The sequence below is a fragment of the Diplotaxodon limnothrissa genome, linkage group LG6, assembly GCF_057381915.1.
Source record: "Diplotaxodon limnothrissa isolate DT_005_m linkage group LG6, D_limnothrissa_male_GT1.1, whole genome shotgun sequence".
Taxonomy (NCBI): Eukaryota; Metazoa; Chordata; class Actinopteri; order Cichliformes; family Cichlidae; genus Diplotaxodon; species Diplotaxodon limnothrissa.
In genome coordinates, this window is record NC_140601.1 from 10,921,158 (window position 1) to 10,932,265 (window position 11,108).

At 38.5% G+C, this 11,108-nt stretch overlaps 1 protein-coding gene and 1 non-coding gene across 2 annotated transcripts; one reads left to right on the forward strand and one right to left on the reverse strand.

Moving 5' to 3' along the window:
* Positions 1 to 3,137: 3,137 nt before the first annotated feature.
* Positions 3,138 to 3,210, forward strand: trnav-aac (transfer RNA valine (anticodon AAC)). Its single transcript has one exon. It is a non-coding gene; the product is annotated as a tRNA-Val (tRNA).
* A 295-nt stretch (positions 3,211 to 3,505) lies between these two features.
* On the reverse strand, positions 3,506 to 6,878 carry LOC146630136 (uncharacterized). The gene is made up of 7 exons (XM_085356535.1): positions 6,785 to 6,878; positions 6,559 to 6,670; positions 6,354 to 6,444; positions 5,660 to 5,747; positions 5,431 to 5,564; positions 5,081 to 5,289; positions 3,506 to 3,869 (listed from the first exon to the last, which is right to left on the reverse strand). Exons 1-7 carry the CDS (start codon positions 6,876 to 6,878, stop codon positions 3,506 to 3,508), a joined length of 1,092 nt encoding a protein of 363 aa, XP_085212661.1.
* Between the last annotated feature and the right edge of the window lie 4,230 nt (positions 6,879 to 11,108).

Consider the following 11,108-nt stretch of genomic DNA (forward strand, 5'->3'; position numbering starts at 1 on the left):
CAACCATGCACCGAGTCCCTTTAGCCAACAATTATGCTAAGTTTAGCTAGTAAACTAGTTTGCTAGTGTAGCTCTTGAAACGAGTCTCATTTCATTGTGATGTTACAAATGTAATAGGATTTACATTATTGAGATTTTACTATACAAAAAATTTTGAAACAAAAAATGTAGTTGTCTCAAATATTGTATTTCAGTTAAAATTCAAGGTATACATTTCTGTTTTGTATCATTTATACTTGTGTGACTGTCTGACAGAGAAATATTCATACACACTGTCTGAAAGCTTTAATTATATTTAAGGACAATATCCCATATCCCTAAAATAAACTAAAAAGATTTGATCCTTGTATGTTTCACATAAAACTGAAGACAAACTGATGAAGTAAATATTATTTTATTGGATGAGAAAACTGCAGTACAATTTACGTAAGATGTTGAAGATATCGGAGCACCAAACAGACTGATGTTTGGGTAAGAGGCTCAAATGGGACAGATGTGATACAGAAACATGACATCCTTATAAAATACTGACAAACTTTATTAATTTACAACCTTTCACAGGTCTTTGAACTTTTTATTTAAATAAACTTCATACTTTTCCCACTGAAACCAGCACAATCCCACTTTGATGAAAACAACAGTTTAACTAAATATATTCTGGATAAATCAAAGAATTATCAAACTTGTCCGTGGTTCACTTTTTTTTTTTTTTCTTTCTTTCTCTGTCAAATCCTGTCGTGCAGCATAAACATCAGTGGTTCCCTGTATGCAGCTGTTATAGTTTGGGTTGGAGATACTTCTGCAAATACAGGAAGCAAATTTTTAGAAACTGTTTTAAATGTTTTCACCAGTTCCTCAACTACAGAGAACAGCTGTCTATTCTCCCCTTGTTCTCCTCTGCATCTCTTAGCAGCTGCTGGCTCCCCTTTCTCCCCCTCTTCCTCACACACTGTTGAATCAGTCCTGGTGTATCCCCAGGGTCCCATCACCTCTCACCTTCTCAGTCTCTCCTCTCCAAATATCGATTAACTTGCAGAATGAAAACACAGTTTTCTAATAGAATCACATGGACACACTTTATGTATTCTAATCAGAGAAAAAAAAACTAAGGGGAAACGGGGCATACGATCCTGCAGAAATGTTGGAGGACTTCTCCATTTACTGTCTGTCTCAATATTAGCGGTTTATACAGGACGAGAGCTCTTTTAACTACAAACTTCAGCACAGCATGGTTGAGTCCGTGTTCTTACCACAGTTCACGGGCCAGACGTTTGGTGAACATCTGCTCGGTTTATGCTAAAACATTTAAGTACGCTTGGCTTCACACTGACAAAGAGACCCAGCTTTGGCAGAAAACTGAACTAACTAACTAAGACTAACTAACTAAGAGCTCATATGACCCAAAATTGCACTTCTTTATCTCATATTCATTGGGGTTAAATGTGTATTTAAACATCTTTACACCAAAAGAAAGGGCACTTTCACTGGTTTAGCCTACTAGATCAAAGTGAACTGTGCATGGCCCTAAATTGAGTTTGACATCGCTGAAGTAGGTTATACCATGGCTGGGAACTACAGCTGCACCTGATACTACATAAATAAAACTAGCAAAGTATTGTGAGAGTTAGTGTCTCACTAAACATGGAAGACGTTGTTAACAACTACTGCTGTGCTGCTGAATGTTTGCTAAGTATTCAAAACAAACTTAATACAACTCGTCCCCAAAAATGCAATTTTACTCAGTACTGCTGTTCCCAGACACGGAAAGCGTGAATGAACAGACGTGTCCAACTGATTGAAAAGTGACAGGATATGATGTATGAAGTTAGAAAGGGTTTAGAACTTGTGATTGATCATTTTTAGTGATTAAATTAACTGAAGGCGTTTTTAGGAAAACCTGATTATAATAAATTACAATAAAAGTAATTTAAACATTAAGTAATAAATGCACAAACAAGCTTTTCAATATAACTCTGAGGCAGGATCTTTCTATTTTTACTATACAAATGTAAGAATAACAGTTTGGGGATGTACAAAGGAAGAAAATGAAACATTATTTAGTGTCAGATCCATGATGCATACACATATTAATGAAGGAACTGTTAATGTCAGTAAACCATATTGTGACATTCGGGCATTAATCTGACAGACTTTTTAGATCTTTCTGAGTTTTATCAATTACATTCATTTTGATGACATTTCAGTATGTTGGTAACAGATCTGTGTCATGGTTCTCGGTCATTTAACCCAGTGTTTTGAGTTTCTTGTGTTTTGGTGTCTATTATGTATCATGGTGTAGTTTAGGTTCATTTAGTAGTCTTGAGTTTATTCTATGTTTCAAGTTCTTGTATTCGCTGTTTTGTTCCTTGGCCATTAGGTTCCCCTTGTGTCTCTGTCATGTGTCGCTCTCTGTGTTTTCATGTTTTTGTGCAGGTGTGTCTTTTCTGTGTCCTCGGCCCCTCTCTTAAGTTAAAAAAAAAATGTTTTGAGGTCTTTTCAGTGTTTTCAAAACTGTGTTGCAGTGAGTTTTTCAGATACACATCAAACACACACACAGAACAACAAAATATGTAAAATTACATACACTTCTCGCTCATTTTTTGAGAATTTCACCACTTTTAGTTTTTATGGAAACTAGCTTGTGTTATTCATGACATGACATCATTTAAAATAACTTTCTAAAGCCAGTAAATAGCTGCCACTTAAGTATAAATCTAAATCATACAAATCATTTTGTATTATACAAAAAAAAAAAAAAAAGCAAAATCAGTTGCGCTGCTTTTTCATAATAAATGGGTAGGGGTGCAGTAAAAGTCACCAAGGCTCTGCACAGCATCAAACTTCCTCTGCCAATGACATAAATTTAAAAAAATGTGCGTTGGGGCTTCACGGTATGGATTTCTATAGCCAAGCAACTCAATATGTATGTGGCCAAGAACTTTAGTGCATGTAGGGAATCTTAGCACAGTTAGGTCAGCTAGTGGGATGGCAGAGAGGGCAGCCCTTACATTATAGAAATAGTCACGTTATTTTTTTGCCTATGAGTTTCTAATCAAGCATAAACATTGACAGACAAGATATTAAGGGTAATGCATTCATGATTCACATATTGTGAAAACTGAGCGGACGGTTACGCAGTTTCCGTAGTGTAGTGGTTATCACGTTCGCCTAACACGCGAAAGGTCCCCGGTTCGAAACCGGGCGGAAACATGATTTTTTTTTTTTTTTAACTTCAAGATGGCGGCGCGAGCAGACGCAGCGGCCCGGCGCTCTCCGCAACTTAGCAGCTTTCTTTTTCTGTGTTATTGTGTAAATACTTACGCTGTTGTGTACTTCACACACATGGAGAAATGCCAAAGTGCCTTTCATTGTTTTTGTAACAATGACAATAAAGAGCTATTCTGTTCTATGTGATGTTACATTTTCCTGAGAACTGAGTGACTGTGATGACTCCTCCAAGTGCTACATGCTATGTTGTCCTGCTAGTTGAGCCTGCTGTCTGTTCTCAGTCCTCCTCCTGTTTCACTGGCATATATCCATCACCAGAGGGCTCCACCGACCTGCCTGTTGACATCAGAGCAAACCCCTGTGTCTTGTGACCTGGCTGGAGCTGCAAAGCTGGACTCAGTCGTGGCCCAGGCAAGTTCAGAAGCAGTTGTGGAAAAGAGAGCAGGGAGCATGGTAAAGCACTGGAAGGATGAGGCGGAAACAGGAAGCGTGTAGATTCAGTGGACTTATCAACATCCTCCATGCCCTCATCCTGACTCAGCTGCTCCTCTCCCCCACTGCTAACACCCGAATCCAAGCTGGGAGGCTCCGGGCTGTCAGCCTGCTGTTTCTCCACTCGCTCATAATCAGAATCTCTCTCGCTTCAGTGCTGTCTTTACTTTATTTAGTTTACATATTCACCCTTCATTTAATTACTATTATTATTAATGTCTGCATTCAAATCTTTTGCATAAGACTGCCCCATTCCTTTACTGCAGCATCATTCAGTTACTGTTTGTTTGGAGGTCTTTCTTCTGTTTTGTCTTCACTTAATAAGAAGCATGCGTTGTGTGACTATAAAAATGTATTCTTTTATTCTTTTGATTCTTTTATTATGAACGTACTGTGGTGGAGAACAAACCCTCCTCGCAAAAAAAAAAAAAAAAAATCATGTCACAGTTAAAAAACTTGGTAGAACTTTATAATAATATTACACTTTTAAGCATTATTGAGGTAATAAGTGTTGATGGGATTTATTATCTTTAAGGCTAACACTTGATGATTAGCAACACACATTTGTTTATCCTTTACTGCACACAATGTATTGAAGAATAGTCTGGATTCACTCTGATGCTGGCAGACAAACAGGGGGAAGATCCTTCACAGGAATGTGGATGGAGGTCGTGATAGCTACAAGACAACCCCCCTTCTTGAACTCTATAGGCCAGGCTGGAGAATGACAGGTGGTTGCCATGGTAATGGGAGTGTTGCCTGCGAAAGGGTCATCTCCATATAAGGCTGATATCCAGAGAGGTGCAGAAGAAGAAACGTGCACCAGTATCAGACCGAAGGCCACCCTCAACTGATTCCACCAATCATGTTAACATTCTGTTTCTGTGACCCACCATAAAAGTCTATACTATTTGGGTGTGCTGCTCTTTGTTCGTTTGGCTCTCCTGAGCGAGCAAAGAGACTCGGCAGCTGTTTTTTAACTTGAGCCTTCAAATGCTTAATACATTTAAGACAACGCGCTTTGAGCATGTTTGTCTTCTCTCTCTCAAAAATGAACCTAACAGTGTGTACTCCATGTTTTATATATAATTACTCCTCCTCAGTATGTCATTTTTAAATACACATATATTTATACATCTGTTACTACTACACCATGTACAGCTATCACTGATAGTAACTCACTGTTAGTATGAATTAAACACTTGCTAATACCTTACTATAACATTAATAACTCTTAACATTGTGACATTATTATTAAGTGCTACCAAAAACCTAAGTTTTATATACATCCCGTACATCTGTGATTTTAAATATCTGGGTACAGGTTGCAATGTGTGCTGTGAAAGTTTATAGCAATTACACATGGTAAGTTTTTTTCTTTCTTCTTGCTGGTGACTCCCATGATGCAGTGGGGCTCCAGTCACTCCAGGCTCCCTTGCGGTGCTGAAAAATAGACCGCACACGAACGCGTGCCTCATACCTCTCGCCTTGGATCAGCAAATGTGGCTTCAGCTCTGCCTTGCACTCCTGCCCACATTGAATGCCACGTGTTTTGCGCACAGCGGGATCCTGACAGACAGAAAGCAGTGCGGGGTTGAGAATAAATCTTGCTTGGATTCACACAGCCACAGGGTTGTCATTTAAACGTGCACTTTTAAGATCACTTTACACTTAAACTTGTTCACATTGTGTCACAAAATCTAAACTTACACTCCATGACTGATCCTGCTTCTTCCACTGCACTTTACTTTTGTATGAACTGATCCTTTCATGTTCGGGGACTTGGGACAACCAGGAAACAGACGTGAAGTTGACTTTTGGCTCTGCAGGAGGATTCACCTTTACTGCAAGATCACACACACAGTTGTTTTAGGTCACCATGAATAGCTCGCACTGTAAATCACAAAGAGCCAGTATTTATACTGTAGATTACACTCACTGTGACAGGATGGCATGAAGGAAGTGATTAAACTCTGCTTCATTTGGTTGCAGCTCAGATTAAGGGACAACTCATGGAAAGACAGAAACTGGAAAAAAAAATGTTTAAATCAAATTTGAAGTTTGCCAAAGTCAAAGATTGGAGTCACAAATAGCCAATCAGACAACAGAGTTGGTATAAACAGAGAGCAGCTATAAAGAGAGAAGAGATGAAGCTTCTTTTAGACAGATAACGAGTACATGTATCATCACTCAGTACAAGACTAAAGCGGTGCAGTTTGAACTGTTCAACAGGCAAAAGTCTAGTAAAATAGAAATTAAAATATCAGAAGCGGAAAATGAGAAATAATAGATTCACTTAAAAGGATTTTTCTGTACTTTCAGATTTCATTGCAATTTCACTTTCATGCCATTAAAAAGAAGCTGGACAAAAGCTATAATTACCTTAAACTTCACTTCAAATACAGAACATGGAAAAGTCAAAGAGAATGATTCTGGCAAAAAACTATTTTTAAAGATCCCTGCTCACTGACCCCTCTCTCTTTCGTTAACTGTGGTATGTGCTTGATAAATTTGGCTAACCAGTTTTTAAAATTAATCCAACATCGATCACTACTTAGACTACAAACTGACATATAGGACATATGATTGTATATCTGGGGCTTGAAAACAATTTGATTTTTCCACACACTCACAGTGTATTCAATTTCAAAGATCAGGGAGCACTTCTTTAGAGCTGGTCTGGAGACATCAAAAGGCTTTAGGTGACAGGAAGCGCTGTAAGAACTGAAAAAAAAACCCCAGTATTAATCTCTTTTTGGTGCACATGATAACAGGTGTGATTTATGTATTGTGAGTATTTATGTGTTGAGGATTTCTCTTTGTGACCGAGGTCCTTACAGGCGTCGAGATTTATAGTGAGCATGTATGGTGCATGCAGTGTCATCAGACACGTATTTGCTGTTCCACAAACATGTGATGTTTCTATTGTAGTCAGTGTAGCAAGTGAGATCTGTGAGAATTAAAACAGGAGAGATTAAATGAAAATGAGTAAATATGTCAAACAACAGATCTTAAAGTTTGTTATATGATATAAATCAAGAGGGGGGGGGAGAAGACGACTAACTCTTTGGAAGGCTGGGACACTCCTCACTTTTGCAGACCAGTAGCAGTAGCAGCAGAATAAACAGTGAATAAACGGTTTTCTTGTTTCTCTCCATTCTTCAGGTAGTCAGTTTTCTTAGAGACCGCTGGGATGGTTTGTTTCCAAAGTTTAGTCACTCAAAGAGTTGAAGGATTGTACTCACTTCAGTACTGAGTGCTTCTTGGTTCTCCTGCACAGATTCATGTGTACATGAATAAAGTAAAAAATCATGGGGCTGATAAGATACAGATGATTCTGATTCCTCACTCTTTTTTGTTCATGCAGTCACACACAAACACATATAGAAATACATTAATACGAATACAACAAGAATAAGTTCTATAAACAGGTGATAAAACAGAAAATCCTGCCTCATTTTGTCCTCTGTTACACAGACTAAGAAAACAGTCAACGACTTCAGTCAGTGACTTACCTGCTGGTTGACCTGCGACTGATCTGTTCTCAACTGCTGATTTGATTCCACCTGATATACTGTCAAAGAGCATCATGTGAAGTCTTTGCGTATCACCTGAACCACCCGAAAACCTCCCAAAAACAAACAACAACAAAAAAGGCAAAGTCATTTCCTCCAGGATGTACCATTTTTGAGCGTGCACAGCAACACACACAAAGACACAGCGTGTTATCTATATTAATGCATTAGCAGTAGCTGCATTTGCATGTGAACCACACTGACATTTAAACTGTATTAAAAACAGGATGAAAAATTAAATGTTTGTTCAGATTTAGTGTTTTGCATCCATGTGCAAGCTAACCTAGAAAATTTCAAGCAAGCTTTTCTTTTTATCGTGATCAGTACAAACATGTTAAGTTTAAATGGACCATGCTGAAGTTTTAGGTTCTCTATGTGTTTAGATTCTCATTCGCATTATATAATCACATGTGGTATTCGGACTTTATCTCAAACATATGGCCAGAGTCTGAAAATGATCTTTGGCTAAAATTTATTTCACAATTTAAAACAGTTGATTTTAACAATAACTTGTTCTACCAGATCTATAAATGCCGAACTGCAGTAACAATAATCTGTAGCAGATGGCTAAAACATGTCAAAGAAGTTATAATTTGGGTGTTGTGATTTATATATAGCCAGTCATATTCAGATTCATGTTAAGTGGCTTAAATTAAACTTTCTCTTAGACTTTTTCAGGTAACACTGGTAATACTTTTCTACATCAGCTATTATGACTGCTGGAGTTCCACGGGGTTCTACCTTGTCTTTTTTTCTTTGTACATGCCCCCTCTAGGTCAAATTATTTGCCAACATATCATCCTTTTTAATTGCAATGCATTAGGTTTACACTTTGAATTTTGGAAATCACCATTTCATATGGATTCATGTCGAAAAATGGATGGCCTGCATTTTACTATAGTTAAAGGAGGCTAAAACAGAGCTCTATTAATTATTAACTGAGAAGCTGAAGAATTACCTGGGAGTTTTATAACTCCTTAAAACACAGGCTAGGAACCTTGGGATAATCTCTGACACAGATCTGAAATTTTACAGACTAATAAGTGCAGCAGTCAACAGCACTTTGTTTTTGCTTAAACAAAGTGCTGTTTAAGAATTATTAAAAACACTGCATTACTACGATGTCAGAGCCCAGCCATATTTATCTAGATATAGGACAGATGAAACTGTTCACTTAGTCAAATATAAGTATATCTTAAAGACATAAAGGTCTGGATGAGTCAGGCAAACTGACAAACTTGACAATTTGTACAAAATACAGACTTTCTAAGTGGAGTATAATTACTTTGAATAATGACTTTTCTTCTTTTTTTGCCCCTCTGATATCGATGTTTTAGCCCCTCTCATCATTTTCACAGAGGCGTGAGGCACCTTCTATCTTCTGACTTTTGGACTTCCCCTAACTCAGTACACGGGCAAAAAAACCAAAAAAACCCCACCTCTTCTCTTTCTTTCTTTGCAAAAAAATGACTACAATCTGCAAAAATACACACAAAATGTCAAACCACATCCGAACTCAAAAATGAGTGTGTTTCTATTAAGAAAAACAGCCATTTGGTATTCAGAATAATCGGTCCTTTTCACCTTTCATCTTTTTTTCTTCACATTAGTATTTGAGGAGGATCTGAGGCTACATCTTCTAACAGGTGGTAAAGAAGCTAGTCTCAGCCCTGTTAACATTTTATACTAAACACACCGAACTGAACATTAATGCTAATAATTCTTAATAACCACATTGATTGCTGACTGAAACCCATATTTGATAACTGTTTACTGGAATTCTTCATATGAAAGATCCTAATGCAAATGGAGGAGCCCAACATTAAGATGACCAAGCAAAATTAAACTACCACATAGATATATTTACTGATTTTGTCATGCTAATTACTTGGCATGAAAGACCACTGACAACTAAATTACTGGAGGAGGAGTGGCCTTGTATGTGGACAAATCCATGAAATTTAATGTGGTGGATAAGATGACGATGGTGATTGATAATGTACTGGAAACCATTACAGTTGAAATTTGTAAAGAAAAGTAAAAATGTAATAATTAGCTGTATATACAGAGCTCCAGGTAGTAGTATTGAGACATTTAAAGACTGGATAGAAGAAACATTTATTGAAATAGGTCACAAAAAAAGTTCTCATTTGTGGAGATCTCAATATTGCTTTGCTAAACCCAAATAAACATAAAACCACTGACAAATTTATAAACGCAATGTACTTTATAAACCTATTCTCTAAAATTACTAGACCCACCAGGATCACATCACATTGTGCAACTCTCATAGACAACATTTTTACAAATGAAGTTGAAAATAAGTGTACTCCTGATTAACGACATAAGTGACCATCTTCCAATTTTTTTTACAATCTATGATAGGAATTACAAGATCAATAAAATGAACAATTTAAAAAAAATGTACATGCGAGTAAGAACAGAAGAAAGAATGAATGCATTTAAAAAAGATTTATTGAAACAGAACTGGGGTGAAGTATATCAGGAACATGACGTTAATAGTGCGTATAATGAATTCCTTTGAATATTTACATTAGTGTACAATACCAGCTGTCCAATAAAGCAATATAGTAGGAAACATAAATATATGAACTGTCCATGGATAACAAAAGGTCTGCAAAATGCATGTATAAAGAAAAATGCTCTATACAGACATTTCTTAAGAAAGAGAACTAAAAATGCAGAAATCAGATACAAAAGATATAAAAATAGGTTAACTAATATACTTAGATATAGATAAAGGATATGAAGGATATGAAGCAATTAGATATAACTAGAAATAATATTAAAAGATTATGGGAAATACTGAACAGTGTTATAAAATAATTGTCAGGCGGTGGAAGGAATACTTCGAGGACCTCCTTAATCCCACTGACACGTCTTCCGAGGAGGAAGCAGAGTCTGGGGATGAGGGGAATGACCCGCCAATTTCCGGGGGCGAGGTCACTGAGGCAGTTAAACAACTCCTTGGTGGCAGAGCCCCTGGTGTTGATGAGGTCCGCCCCGAGTTCCTGAAGGCTCTGGACGTTGTAGGGCTGTCCTGGTTGACACGCCTCTGCAATGTTGCGTGGAGATCAGGGGCAGTACCTGTGGACTGGCAGACCGGGGTGGTGGTCCCCATCTTTAAGAAGGGGGACCGGAGGGTGTGTTCCAACTACAGGGGGATCACACTCCTCAGCCTCCCTGGGAAAGTCTATGCCAGGGTGCTGGAAAGGAGAGTTCGTCCGTTAGTCGAACCTCGGATACAGGAGGAACAATGCGGTTTTCGTCCTGGTCGCGGAACACTGGACCAGCTCTTTATCCTCTCCAGGATACTTGAGGGTGCATGGGAGTTTGCCCAACCAGTCTACATGTGTTTTGTGGACTTGGAGAAGGCATTCGACCGTGTCCCTTGGGGTGTCCTGTGGGAGGTGTTGCGGGAATATGGGGTGTCTGGCCCATTGCTACGGGCCATTCGATCCCTATACAACCGTTGCAAGAGCTTGGTTCGCATTGCCGGCAATAAGTCGGACTCGTTCCCGGTGGGTGATGGGCTCCGCCAGGGCTGCCCTTTGTCTCCGGTTCTGTTCATAATTTTTATGGACAGAATTTCTAGGCGCAGCCAAGTGGCGGAGGGCTTTCGCTTTGGTGGCCTCAGAATCTCATCTCTGATTTTTGCAGATGATGTGGTTCTGTTGGCTTCATCGGGTGAGGGCCTCCAGCTCGCACTGGAACGGTTCGCAGCCGAGTGTGAAGCAGCGGGAATGAGGATCAGCACCTCCAAATCTGAGGCCATGGTTCTCAGCCGGAAAA